Source organism: Miscanthus floridulus, chromosome 17 (genome assembly GCF_019320115.1).
Source record: "Miscanthus floridulus cultivar M001 chromosome 17, ASM1932011v1, whole genome shotgun sequence".
Lineage (NCBI taxonomy): Eukaryota > Viridiplantae > Streptophyta > Magnoliopsida > Poales > Poaceae > Miscanthus > Miscanthus floridulus.
Genome location: NC_089596.1, coordinates 14,894,095 through 14,915,335, shown reverse-complemented (window position 1 = coordinate 14,915,335; position 21,241 = coordinate 14,894,095). Strand labels below are relative to the sequence as shown.

The following is a 21,241-nucleotide window of genomic DNA, read 5'->3' as shown; positions in this document are numbered from 1 at the left end:
AACAATATTATACAAATATAATCCATATAGAACCATATTAGCTTAATTAATATGTGTCTAAATTATAATTATTAAAATAAATTTAATTCTAAGGATCCAAACAACGTCTTAGATTATTGTTAGAAGATGCTCTAACCGTTACATTACGTAGACTACAAGTTACCACAATATATTTTTTTTTTGCACACTAGCCTGTTTGGATTTTGCCTCCAAGGCAGCGTTTCCAGACGTCTGATGTTAGACGTAGAGAGATGTGATGGTTGTCTGACGTGATACCTAGGCCTATTAGAACAACCAAACATGGCCTAAGTTACCTGAGCTGAATACCAACTATTCATGAAACCTAGAACTCTAGCTTAAGGTAGAGCTTGAGCAACACAGGTGGACCGCGCCACTCCTAGCCCACATAGGTTTATATAGTGTATAATAATTAAATTATGATTAGTCGCTATGTTTTCTCAGGCGAGTCCAAATCTAAAGAAAAAATCTACATAACCATCCAACTATTCAGGGTGGACTATTTCACCCCAATAAACTAAGTTATACATAATCCAATGAGTATAAAATATTTACTATAATTCAAGCATACAATAATTAGTCCACCATAAAAATTTTACCATAATTGAACCATAGAAGTTGTAACTATGAATTATTCCATTTAATTAAAAAAACATAGAACTAAAGCTTGTACTAAAGAATTCTATATTATATGTTCACTGTAGATCTACTCACGTGGAGTTTAATAAAATTGGATTTTCTATTTCATGATTTTTATATAATTTACTGTGATTTTTTAAAGATTGAACGAAAATAAATAAATAAAAAAGTAAAGACAAAATTACCGTCGCGGTAGCAGAACCACCGTTCAAGACCGATCGGTGGTTATTTGTCCGATTTTGAGAAGTTCATGTAGAAAATCCAGTTTCATATTTTAGGTGGTTCAGCTACATAGTGTGGGTAGACTTTTTTTCCCCAAATCCAAAATCTATAAACTCCTCCCTTCCCTTCATGCACACTTCTGCCGCGTGCCGCCACCGGCGAGGGACGGGACGAGGCGCCGAGCCGGCAACCGTCGCCGGGGTTGCCAGCGGCGATTGGCTGCGGTTCCGCATCGAGGCTGATCGAAGGCTGCCCTTCTGCCTCCCTCCCGGTACGCCACTGCCCGCTGCCTCCATTCCGCCTTTCAAAGGAAAGCATTTGCCTTTGGGCTATTGATTATTGTGTGGTGTCAAATTACTTTGTTCATCGCCTCCCAAATCGATGGAAAATAGGAAGACGCTGGTCTTTGTTAAACCTGGATTGCTATGACTATCGTTGTAATTGGACTTCTGGTACTAGGCTCTTCACATTATTCTTACTAGATTTCTACTGTTGATGCCTGTAGATTGGTAGCTGGAGATGGATCTGCTTCTTCCGTATAAGATTGGGGATCTCGCGGAGTCCAAATCCTTGGTGAGCGGTTACAGGGGTGCATGGTTTCGCTGCAAGGTCAAGCCTCTTTTATCCCCCATTACTTCTCTGTTCAGTTACCATACTCTAATTAAGTGTTGCCTGCATTTGTTTGTAATATGTGGTGGCAGTGAATTACTAATTTAAACTGTTTATATTCGAGTAACCTCTCGTCTGAATTTCATATCGTCGCTAGTTAGTGCTCCCTCAGGTTCCGAAATGTAAATAGTTTTAGTTTTGTCATAAATCTCTAACTTTGACTTAATTTTTAATTGAGGGAATACAACATAATATTTCCTTGTTTCATCATGCATCTCATGAATCACAGATGAACACCTTTTTTTTATTCATGTTTGATGTAAAGAAATAGAGCACGGGATTTATTCTCTAAGTATTTGAGAGTTAAAAGAAGGACAAAGTTAATGTGCGGTGGTTCACACTACGCCGAAGCGTGTAGCCTATCGCTGTCGTCCTTGCAATGAACCAGCAGCCTGCCTCTTGCAGAGCCACCACCGCCTCTACCCCTGCCACAACCCTGTCATGTCGGCCCTTGTCACAGCTCTCAATGCCACAGCTAACTGCTGTGTGACATCTTCCCCTATCACCAACTGCCACTGGCGCCTCACCTCTCCGCTTTCCACACTCCCTCATGCCCTTCCTAACTCTGCCGCTGCGATGGCCTTGCGCTAGACTCCGCCCACCTCCAGCAGCCATACCACCTCCGGTGAAGTGGTGCTATGACTCATTGGTGACCTTTCCAGGCAGCAGCACCGACAGCCTGGCCAGGGGCGGTTCTAGGATGAGGACAAAGGGGGGGCTAAACAATGAAGATTTAGGGCTAGAGCTACAGATTAATGGTGATTTGAGGCTAAGTAACAGTGATTTAAGGTAGAAAATCATGCTCACGAGGGGGGCTGCAGCCCACCCAGCCCAGCCCCCATCTGGAAAGAGACCAAGGTCTAGAAATTACTATATCAATGAAAGAAGGAAAAGAAAAAAACCTACAGCAATTATGTTTCTGATTTTTTTAATGGTCTAGAATCTAGATTGAACCAGTGATTAATATAATAAATAATCATTAATAAATAGTTAAGTTCAGCTTTAAAAGTTTTGAAAAATAGTTGTTTCTCCATATATGAATCTAGAAGTTAAGTATCTAATCTTGTAAGGGAAGAGTCATATTACAAAGCCAATTTAAAGAAAAGGAAACGTCTCTTCTGTGAAGAGGCCAGGTTGCAGGCTTGTAGACTTAGTGAAGACAAACGTCATGAGTTCCTTCTCTGTATAGATTCCCTACCCTAGCTTTGCAGCTATCCTTGAGCTTGCATCTGCAGTTCTTTTTCTTTTTGTGCTTTGGCTTGGGTAAAGCCTCCCTTTTGTACAGTGCCTATTTTCTAATAAATCTCTAGAGTGGGGGCCTCCCCTGCTGTATTTTACGTTCAAAAAAAGAAAAGGAAACAGACCTGCCCATCCATACATTAAAAATAAAAGGAAACAAACTTTTTCCTCATTGTTTAATTCATCGTGCATCTCCTGAATTGTAGATGTGTATTCATATTAGATGGAAAAAAGTAGAGCATGGGGGCTAATTAAATGCAGCTATTTTTCAGATACATAGTATGCGTGTCAAGTTTGGATACCTGGAGTGTTACTTGGAGTACATTGATTATCCTGGCGAAAGTAAGCAAAGCTTTATCTTAGCTCTCTTGTGTTAAGCAATTGTTTTGTCTTTTCAATAGTGATACTAAAATTTGTGAACATTTCATACTGCTAACTTTTATGTACCTAGTACCTTCCTTTATTGTACAATCTATGTAATCCAAACCCTAATGATTAGAAGATCTTATGAGAATACAAAGGAACTACAAGAACTTATAGGCTTTGGCATCTATTATGGAAATGCCAAGTTTAAGGGTATTGCACCACAAGCAGGTACATATTTTGAGGTTTGGGTGGCACCCTTTTTTTCAATAGGAATTTACTATCTTTGTGCTTACCAAAATTTGTTTAGCACAAACTGATATGTAATCATGTTCATATGTTATCTCACCAACAAGTGTTTGGTTAATTCGACTATAAATCTCAGTTTGATAAAATTTGGTGTTATGAAGAATATAAGGTCTAGATAATCCATTCACAGTTCATCATTCCTGTGTCCAGTTGAAAAGAACATAGGAACGTCAGCATGAGTGCATGACTGTTGACATTAATCATTAGTTTTAACTTTTAAGCACATTATATTCCATTCCCCTTGCTGTTTCCTTGCAGAGAAGGAATGGGTTAGGCTCTTTCGAAAGAACCCTGCATGGTCCAACCAAAATTCAAGAGAGAGTACTCAAATCATGATAAGGCCTTCGTTTCCAAAATGGTATTTTGTGCATGAAGTTCCTGAGCAGTTACCAAATAGTGATGTCACAGCAATTGTTGATGAAACCTGGCAAATAGGTGATCTGGTTGATTGGTTGAATGAAGGTTGTTATTGGTCTGCGACAATTACTGAGTTACTCAATGAAGACCTGGTCGAGGTAAGAATTTAATGATTTACCATGTTACTAGAAATTACCTGTTATCCTAAATTTTCTTGTTATTTTCATGTACCATGCAATAGATGATTTAAACTTTACTTCTCCAACTAGTTAGTCCTCTTTATTTTATCGAACATGCATGAGAGCTGCATATCATTTCATCTAGTAGAAAGAAACTAGTTATTCCTTTGATCATCATTTTCTCATGGTTTTCTTCGTTCCGTAGCCAATATTATAACCATCTACTTATTGAATATATCCACATGTTACTAAAACTGTGTACAGGTAGAGCTGCCGGAACCTCCCATAGGTGAAGGCAAACGTTATCAAGCTAATTATAGTGATCTGAGGCCTACTCTCGAGTGGTCTCTAGCAAAAGGTTGGACGGTCCCTCTTTCACAGGTAGCTGATGGATTTTAAATTCTTTCTTTAGATATCTGTGTATTTAAGTGCTAGAATATATTGAGTATAGGTGACTCATGATTGTTTCCCAGGGTAGTATTTACTTTATATTATAATGAAGTGCAGTTTCTGGCATAGTTTATTGTCTATAATATTTTTATGTATTGAATAAAATGTTGATTTTATTGTTACTAGGCAAACGGAAAAGGTCGGCATGCTGCTCGTCTACTTGAACATTATAAATCTGGTACTGTTATCTCTTGTGGATATGTTACTCCGATTGTTTCGTGTGTAGAAATGGTTGTCACATGGACATGGTTTGCTAATCTGGTACTGTCAAGGGCAGCGATGCCCAGGGTAGGAGGACCTCGACTACGCAGATCGTAGTCTCGGTCCGTAGTTGCCGGCAGGGTTATTCCCCCACGCCGAGCTTCAACGTCGACTGGGGTATGCCCCCCAGATCGCCGGCTTAAGGAGAGAGAGAGAGGAGATTAGATGGGAATAATCTTCGTTAAATCCAAAGGCTACTGCCGTACAGTATATATATATGGCCAATGGCCTTACAGATGGAGAAGGTTCTCCTTAATTGTAGGACTAAACCAAATAAGGTAAAGATAGGTACTTTCCTTCCTATCCACTCGCCTGCTGCTCCTGCGCCCTTGATGCCCGCTCGGCCGCCCGGCGCACGTCGCGGGCTCTCCTGCGCCTGGTATACGTGCGGCCGTACATGACATCTCTCCCCTCCTCGAGAGGCAGCTCGTCCTCGAGCTGGAATGTGGGAAACTTGGCGGTGAAAAGTGTCGACGTCCTCCCAAGTGGCCGAGGCAGGAGACTGGTCCTTCCACTGAATAAGCACCTGACGAGTGCCCCGGGCGAGTCGGGTCTTGACGGCCTTTTCGGGCTCCAGGGTGACAGCCCCATGGTGAAGCGGTGGCAGTGGCGGTGTAGCAGCGGGGGGCGCGCCATGGTACTTCTTGAGGACGCCCACGTGAAAGACGTCGTGGATACGGGCACGTGCCGGGAGCTCGAGGCGGACAGCGACCTCGTTGATGAGCTCCAGCACACGGTACGGCCCATAGAACCTTGGCTTCAGCTTGCCGGCGCCATCGGTGGGGAGGGAGGCAGGTGTCCGGTGTCGGAGGCGAAGCAGCACCCACTCGCCCACCTGGTACTTGACTTCGCGGTGACCCTGGTCATAGTACTTCTTCTGGACCGCCTGAGCCTGCTCAAGTCGATGGCGCACATCAGCGAGGAACTCCGCACGCTCCTCCATGGTCCTAGCCACAGCAGCCACGCGGGTGTCTCCCGGCTCATAGGACCGGATGGAGGGAGGATTGCGCCCGTAGACGATCCGAAATGGCGTGTCGCGGAGGGAGCTTTGGTACGCGGTGTTGAAGACGTACTCCGCCCATGGAAGCCACTGTAGCCACTGTTTCGGCCGATCACCTGTGAGGCACCGCAGGTACATGATGATAACCCTGTTCGCTGACTCGGACTGGCCGTCCGACTGAGGATGGAAGGCCGACGTCATGTGGAGAGTGGTCCCCATCAACCTCATGAGCTCCCGCCAGAACTTGGAGGTGAACACGACATCTCGGTCGGACACCATAGACCGTGGCACACCGTGGAGGCGGACAATCTCCCCGAAGAACGCCTGAGCCACTGACTCCGCCGAGTATGGGTGCGCCAACGGAATAAAGTGGCAGTACTTGCTGAACCTGTCTACCACCGTCAGGATGACAGACTTGCCCCGTACGCGAGGCAGGGCTTCGACGAAATCCAACGCCACGTCTGTCCCGACGCCTTGCGGAATCGGAAGAGGAAGTAGTAGCCCAGCCGGATGGAGGTGTTCGGACTTGTAGCGCTGGCAGGTCGAGCACTCCCGCACATAATCCTGGACCACCTGCTTCATGTTAGGAAAATGAAAGTCACGGCGAATGCGGGTGCAGAGCGTGCGCTGGACCCCCTCGTGGCCTTCGGCGTGCACAGCGGCCAGCAGCTCCTGGAGCAGCGGTGAAGACGGCGGTAAGTAGAGTCGGCCCGCGTAACTGGACCATCCCATCAACCACCGCCCAGGGTGCGCGCCGAGCACCGGCCTGGATCTCGTCCTGGATGGCAGCCAGGCGGGGTCGGTCAGCTGTGCTTGCCGGAGGGCGGGAGAGAACGTCGAAGTGCGGTGCTGAGAGGGCCAAAACAGCCCCGTCGTCCGGTGTGTCGCGGCGGGAGAGAGCATCCGCCACCACATTGGTCGACCCGGGCTTGTACTCAACGGCGAAATCGAAGCCCAGGAGCTTGCCGACCCAATGATGTTGCGGGATCGTCGCGAGCCTCTGGTCCAGCAGGTACTTGAGGCTGTAGTGGTCGGTTTTGACGACGAACCGGCGGCCCCAAAGGTATGGCCTCCAGTGCCGCACTGCCAGGACGAGGCCAATAAGCTCCCGCTCGTAGGCCGCCAGCGCCTGATGGCGGGGTGCGATAGCCCGGCTGAAGAACGCGATGGGGTGGCCACCCTGGACCAACACCGCGCCGAACCCGTGGGACGAAGCGTCGCACCTCGACGACGAACGGCTTGGAGAAGTCCGGCATGGCGAGGACGGGGGCCGAGGTGACCGCGTCCTTGAGCGCTGCGAACGCCGCCGCGGTGCCCTCGTTCCATGAGAACCCGTCCTTCTTCAGCAGAGCCGTGAGTGGTGCGGCCACCGTACCGTAGTGGTGGACGAACTTCCGGTAGTAGCCGGCCAGGCCCAGGAAGCCCCGCACCGCCCGTGCTGACCGAGGCGTGGGCCAGTCCCGGATTGCCTGTACTTTGGCCGGGTCCATGGCGACGCCTGCCTCGGAGATGACGTGGCCGAGGGTAGCCAACCGACGCTGCGCCGAACGCACACTTGGTGCGCTTGAGGAACAGCTGCTGGCGTCGAAGCTCCTCGAGGACGATGCGGATGTGACGAAGATGTTCGCTCCAGCTCTTGCTGTAGATCAAAATGTCGTCAAAGAACACCAGAACAAAACGACGAAGAAACGGTCGCAGTACATCATTCATCAACGCCTGGAATGTCGCAGGGGCGTTGCACAGCCCAAACGGCATCACCAGGAACTCGTACAGGCCGTCGTGGGTGCGGAAGGCCGTCATGTGGATGTCCTCTGGGCGCATCCGGACTTGGTGGTAGCCTGAGCGCAAGTCGAGCTTGGTGAAGAATTTTGCGCCATGGAGCTCGTCCAGCAGCTCGTCCACCACCGGAATGGGGAACGCATCCTTGATGGTGAGCGCGTTCAGCGCTCTGTAGTCAACGCAGAAGCGCCAAGAGCCATCCGGCTTCTTGACGAGGAGTACTGGTGAGGAGAACGCCGAGTCGCTGCGGCGGACAATGCCCTGCTCGATCTGGCGGCGCACTGCCGTTCGAGTTCGTCCTTGTGGGCCGCCGGGTACCGGTACGGGCGGACAGCCACTGGCAGCGCTCCCCGGCTTGAGGACGATGCGATGGTCACGGGAGCGCTTGGGTGGCAGTCCACGGGGCGCGGTGAAGACGTCGCCGAGGGAGTGGAGCAGGGCGTCGAAGTAGCGGCTCCCGGGGCGGCTGGGGGTGGTAGCACCGGCGCTGGGGCTGCCGTGACCGCGCGGAGGGCCGCCCTGTCGGAGGAGGCGATGCCAGTCCAGCAGATGGCACGTCCCGCGCGCTGGAACTGCATGGTCCGCGCGGGCGACGTCCCAGACGATGGGCCCGAGGGTGCCCAGCCACTGAGTGCCCAGGACGAGGTCGAAGCCCGCCAAAGGCATGACGAAGAGGTCGACGTGGAACGTCTCTCCATGTACCGTGACCGGCGCGTCGCGGATGACCCCTGGGCAGACGATGCGCTCGCCGTTGGCCACGGTAGCGGTGAGACGTGGGCGCGGCTGGATGTGCAGCCCGGAGCGGTACGCGGCGCGTTCGCCGATGAAGTTGTGCGTTGAGCCCGTGTCGAGGAGGGCGACCAGCACTTCCGTCCCGAGGAGCGCGCGGACCTGCAGTGTGTCGAAGCCAGGCACCCCAGCCACTGCATGCAAGGAGTAGACGGGGGCCTCTCCCGCCGGTTCAGCGGCGCCCCGCTGCGTCGTCGTCCGTCTCCAGCTCAACGCCTTCGACGTAGAAAAATGCGGCGGCAGGTACGGTTGTGGGCCGCGGAAGTACTTTTCATCACAGTTGAAGCACAACCCGAGCCGGCGGCGTTCCTCCTGTTCGTCTTTGGAAAGACGGCGGCCAGGTGGCCGCTCGCGCGCGCCTGGTGCAGCCGCCGCCCCAGGTGCCGGTAGCGCGAGCAGCGGGGGCGCCTGGGGGGCGGGGTAACGCCGGCCGTGGTGCCGGAGCGGCCGGGCCCGCTCGATGCGCCGGCTTGGCCGGTGCTGCCGCCAACTTATCAAGCTCCATCAACTCCACTTGTCGGGCGAGGCTCATGGCCCCGGCGAGCGTCTCCGGATGGTGGAGACGAACGGCGTGGCTCAACGGAGGGAGGAGGCCGCCGGTGTAGAGTTGGACACGCTGCCCCTCGTCGAGGCGCCCGGCGCGGAAGAGGAGGCTCTGGAAGCGGTTGGAGTACTCCTCCACGGTGCCCGTACGTCGACATTCCGTCAGCTCGAAGAGGGGCGCCGAGCGTAGCGGCGGCCCGAAGCGCAGATCAAGGAGATCTCTGAAGCGCCCCCACGCCGGTGTGCCTTCGTCCTCCTGGAACTGCATGAACCACTCTGGGCGACGCCTTCGAGGTTGTAGGACGCCATCAGACGCGCTCCTTTTTTATATCTTGTTCAACACTTTGAAGAGGTAACTCCACTATGTATCTTTGATAAACGAGAAATAAGGAAAAGAAGATGGGAATATTTTGCAATCTAGTTGGGATTTTCCACGAAAATCTCTATTCCTATCAATACCTGAAAAATATAAAGAGACTTGGAGCTGCTCTAAGAGCATCTCTAACAGTTTGGTAAGGCCACTCCCAAGCTTGATTTTTTGGTAGAATGAAAACAATCCCTCTTCCAACAACTCCATATTCTAACTCCCAACCTATCCGTGCTCGAAAAAACGGAGGCATCCACTCACAAAAATACCCCGATGACATGTATTCTCTATTATGGGTGACAATTTTTTTCCTAGGACATTCCGTCATCTCGACTACCACCGCCTATAGGCTCGCCGGAGTCGAACCTCCAACACTATTTTTAGATATGAGAATATTGAAAAGTAGAGCCGGCAATGAAAATCCTGTTTTGTAAATTCTAGGTGTGAGTTAGGTTGCTAAGAATGTCCGGCTATGCGATGACTAGCGGTGACAATGGCAAGGGTGTTGATGTGGCACGGGCGGCGACCAAAAGTCTAAGCAGATCTGTTTTTTATTTTTCAGACATAAAGTATTGGAATCTGTTAGTGATAGATTATTTTTTTTCTAATATTTATTGAAAAGGTTGCAACACTATATTTTTAAGATTATTTTTAGGAGCCGTGTGGATTCTTACATTTGGAGGATTTGAAATTTACTTAATAAATTAGGCTACTTGGAATTTGATATTCCACCACTTTTCAAAGTTTACATATAAGACTATCTCAAATTCATAGCGTGGAAGATGAAAATTGATTCTATATATCACCATTCTATGTTTCTACTTTGTAACTTATAATATGATCTTCAACTCACTCTCCTACGGTAAAAATACAACACATAAGTATATCTCTCGTATAGCAAACAATATTATACAAATATAATCCATATAGAACCATATTAGCTTAATTAATATGTGTCTAAATTATAATTATTAAAATAAATTTAATTCTAAGGATCCAAACAACGTCTTAGATTATTGTTAGAAGATGCTCTAACCGTTACATTACGTAGACTACAAGTTACCACAATATTTTTTTTTTTGCACACTAGCCTGTTTGGATTTTGCCTCCAAGGCAGCGTTTCCAGACGTCTGATGTTAGACGTAGAGAGATGTGATGGTTGTCTGACGTGATACCTAGGCTATTAGAACAACCAAACATGGCCTAAGTTACTTGAGTGAATACCAACTATTCATGAAACCTAGAACTCTAGCTTAAGGTAGAGTTGAGCAACACAGGTGGACCGCGCCACTCCTGGCCCACATAGGTTTATATAGTGTATAATAATTAAATTATGATTAGTCGCATGTTTTCTCAGCGAGTCCAAATCTAAAGAAAAAATCTACATAACTATCGGCTATTCACGGAGGAGTACTTCACCCCAATGAACTAAGTTATACATGATTCAATGAGTATGAAATTTTTACTATAATTCAAGCATACAATAATTAGTCCACTATAAAAATTTCACCATAATTGGACCATAGAAGTTGTAGCTGTGAATTATTCCATTTAATTATAGAAAAACATAGATCTTAAGCTTGTACTAAAGAATACTATATTATATGTTCACTGTAGATCTACTCACGTGGAGTTTAATAGAATCGGATTTTCCATTTTATGATTTTTATGTGATTTACTGTGATTTTTTAAAGATTCAACGAAAATAAATAAAAAAGTAAAGACAAAATTACCGTCGCGGTAGCAGAACCGCCACCGATCGGTGGTTATTTGTCCGATTTTGAGAAGTTCATGTAGAAAATCCAGTTTTATATTTTAGGTGGTCCAGCTACATATTGAGGGTAGACTTTTTTCCCAAATCCAAAATCTATAAACTCCTCCTTCCCTTCATGCACACTTCTGCCGCGTGCCGCCACCGGCGAGGGACGGGACGAGGCGCCGAGCCGGCAACCGTCGCCGGGGTTGCCAGCGGCGATTGGCTGCGGTTCCGCATCGAGGCTGATCGAAGGCTGCCCTTCTGCCTCCCTCCCGGTACGCCACTGCCCGCTGCCTCCATTCCGCCTTTCAAAGGAAAGCATTTGCCTTTGGGCTATTGATTATTGTGTGGTGTCAAATTACTTTGTTCATCGCCTCCCAAATCGATGGAAAATAGGAAGACGCTGGTCTTTGTTAAACCTGGATTGCTATGACTATCGTTGTAATTGGACTTCTGGTACTAGGCTCTTCACATTCTGCTTACTAGATTTCTACTGTTGATGCCTGTAGATTGGTAGCTGGAGATGGATCTGCTTCTTCCGTATAAGATTGGGGATCTCGCGGAGTCCAAATCCTTGGTGAGCGGTTACAGGGGTGCATGGTTTCGCTGCAAGGTCAAGCCTCTTTTATCCCCCATTACTTCTCTGTTCAGTTACCATACTCTAATTAAGTGTTGCCTGCATTTGTTTGTAATATGTGGTGGCAGTGAATTACTAATTTAAACTGTTTATATTCGAGTAACCTCTCGTCTGAATTTCATATCGTCGCTAGTTAGTGCTCCCTCAGGTTCCGAAATGTAAATAGTTTTAGTTTTGTCATAAATCTCTAACTTTGACTTAATTTTTAATTGAGGGAATACAACATAATATTTCCTTGTTTCATCATGCATCTCATGAATCACAGATGAACACCTTTTTTTTTATTCATGTTTGATGTAAAGAAATAGAGCACGGGATTTATTCTCTAAGTATTTGAGAGTTAAAAGAAGGACAAAGTTAATGTGCGGTGGTTCACACTACGCCGAAGCGTGTAGCCCATCGCTGTCGTCCTTGCAATGAACCAGCAGCCTGCCTCCTCTTGCAGAGCCACCACCGCCTCTACCCCTGCCGCAACCCTGTCATGTCGGCCCTTGTCACAGCTCTCAATGCCACAGCTAACTGCTGTGTGACATCTTCCCCTATCACCAACTGCCACTGGCGCCTCACCTCTCCGCTTTCCACACTCCCTCATGCCCTTCCTAACTCTGCCGCTGCGATGGCCTTGCGCTAGACTCCGCCCACCTCCAGCAGCCATCACCTCCGGTGAAGTGGTGCTATGACTCATTGGTGACCTTTCCAGGCAGCAGCACCGACAGCCTGGCCAGGGGCGGTTCTAGGATGAGGACAAAGGGGGGGCTAAACAATGAAGATTTAGGGCTAGAGCTACAGATTAATGGTGATTTGAGGCTAAGTAACAGTGATTTAAGGTAGAAAATCATGCTCACGAGGGGGGCTGCAGCCCACCCAGCCCAGCCCCCATCTGGAAAGAGACCAAGGTCTAGAAATTACTATATCAATGAAAGAAGGAAAAGAAAAAAACCTACAGCAATTATGTTTCTGATTTTTTTAATGGTCTAGAATCTAGATTGAACCAGTGATTAATATAATAAATAATCATTAATAAATAGTTAAGTTCAGCTTTAAAAGTTTTGAAAAATAGTTGTTTCTCCATATATGAATCTAGAAGTTAAGTATCTAATCTTGTAAGGGAAGAGTCATATTACAAAGCCAATTTAAAGAAAAGGAAACGTCTCTTCTGTGAAGAGGCCAGGTTGCAGGCTTGTAGACTTAGTGAAGACAAACGTCATGAGTTCCTTCTCTGTATAGATTCCCTACCCTAGCTTTGCAGCTATCCTTGAGCTTGCATCTGCAGTTCTTTTTCTTTTTGTGCTTTGGCTTGGGTAAAGCCTCCCTTTTGTACAGTGCCTATTTCTAATAAATCTCTAGAGTGGGGGCCACCCCTGCTGTATTTTACGTTCAAAAAAAGAAAAGGAAACAGACCTGCCCATCCATACATTAAAAATAAAAGGAAACAAACTTTTTCCTCATTGTTTAATTCATCGTGCATCTCCTGAATTGTAGATGTGTATTCATATTAGATGGAAAAAAGTAGAGCATGGGGGCTAATTAAATGCAGCTATTTTTCAGATACATAGTATGCGTGTCAAGTTTGGATACCTGGAGTGTTACTTGGAGTACATTGATTATCCTGGCGAAAGTAAGCAAAGCTTTATCTTAGCTCTGTTGTGTTAAGCAATTGTTTTGTCTTTTCAATAGTGATACTAAAATTTGTGAACATTTCATACTGCTAACTTTTATGTACCTAGTACCTTCCTTTATTGTACAATCTATGTAATCCAAACCCTAATGATTAGAAGATCTTATGAGAATACAAAGGAACTACAAGAACTTATAGGCTTTGGCATCTATTATGGAAATGCCAAGTTTAAGGGTATTGCACCACAAGCAGGTACATATTTTGAGGTTTGGGTGGCACCCTTTTTTTCAATAGGAATTTACTATCTTTGTGCTTACCAAAATTTGTTTAGCACAAACTGATATGTAATCATGTTCATATGTTATCTCACCAACAAGTGTTTGGTTAATTAGACTATAAATCTCAGTTTGATAAAATTTGGTGTTGATGAAGAATATAAGGTCCAGATAATCCATTCACAGTTCATCATTCCTGTGTCCAGTTGAAAAGAACATAGGAACGTCAGCATGAGTGCATGACTGTTGACATTAATCATTAGTTTTAAGCACTGTTTGCCTAAACGGCCGTTTAGCCCGTTTACACACCGTTTAAACGCTACACGGTGGTACACCGTTTCCGTTTAATCGGTTGTTTTGACCGTTTAAACAGTCGTTTTTTCCCGTTTAAACACCCATTTTGCCCGAATAATGGGCTAAACGGTAGGTGACCGACTGTTTACCGTTTAGCGTTTAGGATAACACTGGTTTTAAGCACATTATATTCCATTCCCCTTGCTGTTTCCTTGCAGAGAAGGAATGGGTTAGGCTCTTTCGAAAGAACCCTGCATGGTCCAACCAAAATTCAAGAGAGAGTACTCAAATCATGATAAGGCCTTCGTTTCCAAAATGGTATTTTGTGCATGAAGTTCCTGAGCAGTTACCAAATAGTGATGTCACAGCAATTGTTGATGAAACCTGGCAAATAGGTGATCTGGTTGATTGGTTGAATGAAGGTTGTTATTGGTCTGCGACAATTACTGAGTTACTCAATGAAGACCTGGTCGAGGTAAGAATTTAATGATTTACCATGTTACTAGAAATTACCTGTTATCCTAAATTTTCTTGTTATTTTCATGTACCATGCAATAGATGATTTAAACTTTACTTCTCCAACTAGTTAGTCCTCTTTATTTTATCGAACATGCATGAGAGCTGCATATCATTTCATCTAGTAGAAAGAAACTAGTTATTCCTTTGATCATCATTTTCTCATGGTTTTCTTCGTTCCGTAGCCAATATTATAACCATCTACTTATTGAATATATCCACATGTTACTAAAACTGTGTACAGGTAGAGCTGCCGGAACCTCCCATAGGTGAAGGCAAACGTTATCAAGCTAATTATAGTGATCTGAGGCCTACTCTCGAGTGGTCTCTAGCAAAAGGTTGGACGGTCCCCTCTTTCACAGGTAGCTGATGGATTTTAAATTCTTTCTTTAGATATCTGTGTATTTAAGTGCTAGAATATATTGAGTATAGGTGACTCATGATTGTTTTCCCAGGGTAGTATTTACTTTATATTATAATGAAGTGCAGTTTCTGGCATAGTTTATTGTCTATAATATTTTTATGTATTGAATAAAATGTTGATTTTATTGTTACTAGGCAAACGGAAAAGGTCGGCATGCTGCTCGTCTACTTGAACATTATAAATCTGGTACTGTTATCTCTTGTGGATATGTTACTCCGATTGTTTCGTGTGTAGAAATGGTTGTCACATGGACATGGTTTGCTAATCTGGTACTGTCAAGGGCAGCGATGCCCAGGGTAGGAGGACCTCGACTACGCAGATCGTAGTCTCGGTCCGTAGTTGCCGGCAGGGTTATTCCCCCACGCCGAGCTTCAACGTCGACTGGGGTATGCCCCCCAGATCGCCGGCTTAAGGAGAGAGAGAGAGGAGATTAGATGGGAATAATCTTCGTTAAATCCAAAGGCTACTGCCGTACAGTATATATATATGGCCAATGGCCTTACAGATGGAGAAGGTTCTCCTTAATTGTAGGACTAAACCAAATAAGGTAAAGATAGGTACTTTCCTTCCTATCCACTCGCCTGCTGCTCCTGCGCCCTTGATGCCCGCTCGGCCGCCCGGCGCACGTCGCGGGCTCTCCTGCGCCTGGTATACGTGCGGCCGTACATGACATCTCTCCCCTCCTCGAGAGGCAGCTCGTCCTCGAGCTGGAATGTGGGAAACTTGGCGGTGAAAGTGTCGACGTCCTCCCAAGTGGCCGAGGCAGGAGACTGGTCCTTCCACTGAATAAGCACCTGACGAGTGCCCCGGGCGAGTCGGGTCTTGACGGCCTTTTCGGGCTCCAGGGTGACAGCCCCATGGTGAAGCGGTGGCAGTGGCGGTGTAGCAGCGGGGGGCGCGCCATGGTACTTCTTGAGGACGCCCACGTGAAAGACGTCGTGGATACGGGCACGTGCCGGGAGCTCGAGGCGGACAGCGACCTCGTTGATGAGCTCCAGCACACGGTACGGCCCATAGAACCTTGGCTTCAGCTTGCCGGCGCCATCGGTGGGGAGGGAGGCAGGTGTCCGGTGTCGGAGGCGAAGCAGCACCCACTCGCCCACCTGGTACTTGACTTCGCGGTGACCCTGGTCATAGTACTTCTTCTGGACCGCCTGAGCCTGCTCAAGTCGATGGCGCACATCAGCGAGGAACTCCGCACGCTCCTCCATGGTCCTAGCCACAGCAGCCACGCGGGTGTCTCCCGGCTCATAGGACCGGATGGAGGGAGGATTGCGCCCGTAGACGATCCGAAATGGCGTGTCGCGGAGGGAGCTTTGGTACGCGGTGTTGAAGACGTACTCCGCCCATGGAAGCCACTGTAGCCACTGTTTCGGCCGATCACCTGTGAGGCACCGCAGGTACATGATGATAACCCTGTTCGCTGACTCGGACTGGCCGTCCGACTGAGGATGGAAGGCCGACGTCATGTGGAGAGTGGTCCCCATCAACCTCATGAGCTCCCGCCAGAACTTGGAGGTGAACACGACATCTCGGTCGGACACCATAGACCGTGGCACACCGTGGAGGCGGACAATCTCCCCGAAGAACGCCTGAGCCACTGACTCCGCCGAGTATGGGTGCGCCAACGGAATAAAGTGGCAGTACTTGCTGAACCTGTCTACCACCGTCAGGATGACAGACTTGCCCCGTACGCGAGGCAGGGCTTCGACGAAATCCAACGCCACGTCTGTCCCGACGCCTTGCGGAATCGGAAGAGGAAGTAGTAGCCCAGCCGGATGGAGGTGTTCGGACTTGTAGCGCTGGCAGGTCGAGCACTCCCGCACATAATCCTGGACCACCTGCTTCATGTTAGGAAAATGAAAGTCACGGCGAATGCGGTGCAGCGTGCGCTGGACCCCCTCGTGGCCTTCGGCGTGCACAGCGGCCAGCAGCTCCTGGAGCAGCGGTGAAGACGGCGGTAAGTAGAGTCGGCCCGCGTACTGGACCATCCCATCAACCACCGCCCAGGGTGCGCGCCGAGCACCGGCCTGGATCTCGTCCTGGATGGCAGCCAGGGCGGGGTCGGTCAGCTGTGCTTGCCGGAGGCGGGAGAGAACGTCGAAGTGCGGTGCTGAGAGGGCCAAAACAGCCCCGTCGTCCGGTGTGTCGCGGCGGGAGAGAGCATCCGCCACCACATTGGTCGACCCGGGCTTGTACTCAACGGCGAAATCGAAGCCCAGGAGCTTGCCGACCCAATGATGTTGCGGGATCGTCGCGAGCCTCTGGTCCAGCAGGTACTTGAGGCTGTAGTGGTCGGTTTTGACGACGAACCGGCGGCCCCAAAGGTATGGCCTCCAGTGCCGCACTGCCAGGACGAGGCCAATAAGCTCCCGCTCGTAGGCCGCCAGCGCCTGATGGCGGGGTGCGATAGCCCGGCTGAAGAACGCGATGGGGTGGCCACCCTGGACCAACACCGCGCCGAACCCGTGGGACGAAGCGTCGCACTCGACGACGAACGGCTTGGAGAAGTCCGGCATGGCGAGGACGGGGGCCGAGGTGACCGCGTCCTTGAGCGCTGCGAACGCCGCCGCGGTGCCCTCGTTCCATGAGAACCCGTCCTTCTTCAGCAGAGCCGTGAGTGGTGCGGCCACCGTACCGTAGTGGTGGACGAACTTCCGGTAGTAGCCGGCCAGGCCCAGGAAGCCCCGCACCGCCCGTGCTGACCGAGGCGTGGGCCAGTCCCGGATTGCCTGTACTTTGGCCGGGTCCATGGCGACGCCTGCCTCGGAGATGACGTGGCCGAGGTAGCCAACCGACGCTGCGCCGAACGCACACTTGGTGCGCTTGAGGAACAGCTGCTGGCGTCGAAGCTCCTCGAGGACGATGCGGATGTGACGAAGATGTTCGCTCCAGCTCTTGCTGTAGATCAAAATGTCGTCAAAGAACACCAGAACAAAACGACGAAGAAACGGTCGCAGTACATCATTCATCAACGCCTGGAATGTCGCAGGGGCGTTGCACAGCCCAAACGGCATCACCAGGAACTCGTACAGGCCGTCGTGGGTGCGGAAGGCCGTCATGTGGATGTCCTCTGGGCGCATCCGGACTTGGTGGTAGCCTGAGCGCAAGTCGAGCTTGGTGAAGAATTTTGCGCCATGGAGCTCGTCCAGCAGCTCGTCCACCACCGGAATGGGGAACGCATCCTTGATGGTGAGCGCGTTCAGCGCTCTGTAGTCAACGCAGAAGCGCCAAGAGCCATCCGGCTTCTTGACGAGGAGTACTGGTGAGGAGAACGCCGAGTCGCTGCGGCGGACAATGCCCTGCTCGATCCTGGCGGCGCACTGCCGTTCGAGTTCGTCCTTGTGGGCCGCCGGGTACCGGTACGGGCGGACAGCCACTGGCAGCGCTCCCGGCTTGAGGACGATGCGATGGTCACGGGAGCGCTTGGGTGGCAGTCCACGGGGCGCGGTGAAGACGTCGCCGAGGGAGTGGAGCAGGGCGTCGAGTAGCGGCTCCCGGGGCGGCTGGGGTGGTAGCACCGGCGCTGGGGCTGCCGTGACCGCGCGGAGGGCCGCCCTGTCGGAGGAGGCGATGCCAGTCCAGCAGATGGCACGTCCCGCGCGCTGGAACTGCATGGTCCGCGCGGCGACGTCCCAGACGATGGGCCCGAGGGTGCCCAGCCACTGAGTGCCCAGGACGAGGTCGAAGCCCGCCAAAGGCATGACGAAGAGGTCGACGTGGAACGTCTCTCCATGTACCGTGACCGGCGCGTCGCGGATGACCCCTGGGCAGACGATGCGCTCGCCGTTGGCCACGGTAGCGGTGAGACGTGGGCGCGGCTGGATGTGCAGCCCGGAGCGGTACGCGGCGCGTTCGCCGATGAAGTTGTGCGTTGAGCCCGTGTCGAGGAGGGCGACCAGCACTTCCGTCCCGAGGAGCGCGCGGACCTGCAGTGTGTCGAAGCCAGGCACCCCAGCCACTGCATGCAAGGAGTAGACGGGGGCCTCTCCCGCCGGTTCAGCGGCGCCCGCTGCGTCGTCGTCCGTCTCCAGCTCAACGCCTTCGACGTAGAAAATGCGGCGGCAGGTACGGTTGTGGCCGCGGAAGTACTTTTCATCACAGTTGAAGCACAACCCGAGCCGGCGGCGTTCCTCCTGTTCGTCTTTGGAAAGACGGCGGCCAGGTGGCCGCTCGCGCGCGCCTGGTGCAGCCGCCGCCCCAGGTGCCGGTAGCGCGAGCAGCGGGGGCGCCTGGGGGGCGGGTAACGCCGGCCGTGGTGCCGGAGCGGCCGGGCCCGCTCGATGCGCCGGCTTGGCCGGTGCTGCCGCCAACTTATCAAGCTCCATCAACTCCACTTGTCGGGCGAGGCTCATGGCCCCGGCGAGCGTCTCCGGATGGTGGAGACGAACGGCGTGGCTCAACGGAGGGAGGAGGCCGCCGGTGTAGAGTTGGACACGCTGCCCCTCGTCGAGGCGCCCGGCGCGGAAGAGGAGGCTCTGGAAGCGGTTGGAGTACTCCTCCACGGTGCCCGTACGTCGACATTCCGTCAGCTCGAAGAGGGGCGCCGAGCGTAGCGGCGGCCCGAAGCGCAGATCAAGGAGATCTCTGAAGCGCCCCCACGCCGGTGTGCCTTCGTCCTCCTGGAACTGCATGAACCACTCCTGGGCGACGCCTTCGAGGTTGTAGGACGCCATCCAGACGCGCTCCTCGGCCATGGTGCGCTGTTGACGAAAATACGACTCACACTTGTTAAGGAAGAGCCGCGGATCAGACTTGCCGTCGAAACGAGGGAAGTCCATCTTCTGGAATTTGGGGGGCCGATCCGGTTCGCGAGGATGCTCCCCGTGACCGCCGCCTCTGCTGTCCGACGACGAGGCTGACTTCTCCTTCATGGATGCCATCTCGGCCTTGATCTCCTTCATCTCCGTCCTGAAGGATTGCATCATCGCCATGAGGTCAGCCATGGTTGGCTCCGCCATGGTGGTGGAGTGGCCCGTGGAAGTGGTGGAGGCTGCGGGCGATGGTGGTGGTTGTGGTTGATTGGTGGCGGCTGTGGTGGATGTGGATGGCTGGGAAGACGAGGATCGTCGGCTTCGCGATACCAGGCTGTCAAGGGCAGCGATGCCCAGGGTAGGAGGACCTCGACTACGCAGATCGTAGTCTCGGTCCGTAGTTGCCGGCAGGGTTATTCCCCCACGCCGAGCTTCAACGTCGACTGGGGTATGCCCCCCAGATCGCCGGCTTAAGGAGAGAGAGAGAGGAGATTAGATGGGAATAATCTTCGTTAAATCCAAAGGCTACTGCCGTACAGTATATATATATGGCCAATGGCCTTACAGATGGAGAAGGTTCTCCTTAATTGTAGGACTAAACCAAATAAGGTAAAGATAGGTACTTTCCTTCCTATCCACTCGCCTGCTGCTCCTGCGCCCTTGATGCCCGCTCGGCCGCCTGGCGCACGTCGCGGGCTCTCCTGCGCCTGGTATACGTGCGGCCGTACATGACAGGTACTGTTAAGATTATAGCAGTTAGCTAATTTGTGATGCAAATACAAGAAATCCTAGTAGCATAGGATGAAGTATTTTTTTCCCACTAAATGAAAATGATAAACGTATCATTATTATAAAGAAAACCAAAAAAGATTGCCTGTCTCCTTTGCTCCCATGCCTCTGAACCAGCGCTTACAAGCCTGCACATTTCATCTCTTCCTTCCTTTTCCTTATCAAAGCCGGGCTATCTAGTTAATCCAGTTCATTAATCGTTTTTGCCCTTCTTACATTGTTTGTATAGGGATCTGTTGGAGGAAAAAAAAAGGACTTTTCTGTGATGCCACTTCCTGCTAACTATATATGTTGTTCTAGCAAAGGTACCATCTTCACCTATCTATCTCAAAATGTTTGCAGAATCAGATGATGAAAATGACGACAATGATAGCTGGGACGCCCGGAAATCGTTGTGCAGAGCTTCAAATACGCCTGAGGAAGCTCCAGGTCCCATGATCCCTCCACCTCCGTCAGCCACAAACAGCGCTTCCAGCCACATCTATCAGAAGGACACTACTGTCACGTCCACAGAGGACCTGAAGCCCAGCTCAACATCCAAGTCACCAGACCCCAGCCATGACGCCCAAGCTGCTGCAACCAGCAGCCAACCTGCAGGGATCGGAATTTCCATCAAGCAGGAACCGGTTATTGGAGTCTCAATCAAGCAAGAGGACTCGTCCTTGACAGAAGGTGAGGTTGATGGTGACCTGGAGGAGTGCTTGGAGAAGCTGGGTACGATCAAAGCCAGACTCAAAGACCTCATGCAGGGCACGCGGTTGGAACAGCAACGCAGCGCCAGCTTCCGTGGGTAGTCGTCAGGCAAATGAAGTGGCATCGAAGCCAGGGCCATCGAATGCCTGTGGTTGCTGAATTTTGTGTCCTGTGATTATAGAGGTGTATTATATTATGTTCCTGTTTTGGGGGAGTTGTTTGTTGTTGATGGAGAGTTAATCCTGCTTATGGTTGTTAATAAAATGCTGCATTTTGTAGAAGCTAAGAGGAATGTGTTGCT

General features: G+C 50.3%; 1 protein-coding gene and 1 pseudogene across 1 annotated transcript; both read left to right on the top strand.

The window, feature by feature from the left end:
- Positions 1-959: 959 nt before the first annotated feature.
- On the top strand, positions 960-20,558 carry LOC136517836 (uncharacterized). The gene is made up of 7 exons (XM_066511481.1): positions 960-1,150; positions 1,385-1,488; positions 3,060-3,129; positions 3,718-3,974; positions 4,260-4,376; positions 4,572-4,623; positions 20,477-20,558. The coding sequence occupies exons 2-7, from the start codon at positions 1,399-1,401 to the stop codon at positions 20,527-20,529; spliced, it is 639 nt and encodes a 212-aa protein (XP_066367578.1). The 5' UTR covers positions 960-1,150; positions 1,385-1,398; the 3' UTR covers positions 20,530-20,558.
- On the top strand, positions 11,008-21,238 carry LOC136517835 (uncharacterized; annotated as a pseudogene).
- Positions 21,239-21,241: the final 3 nt, after the last annotated feature.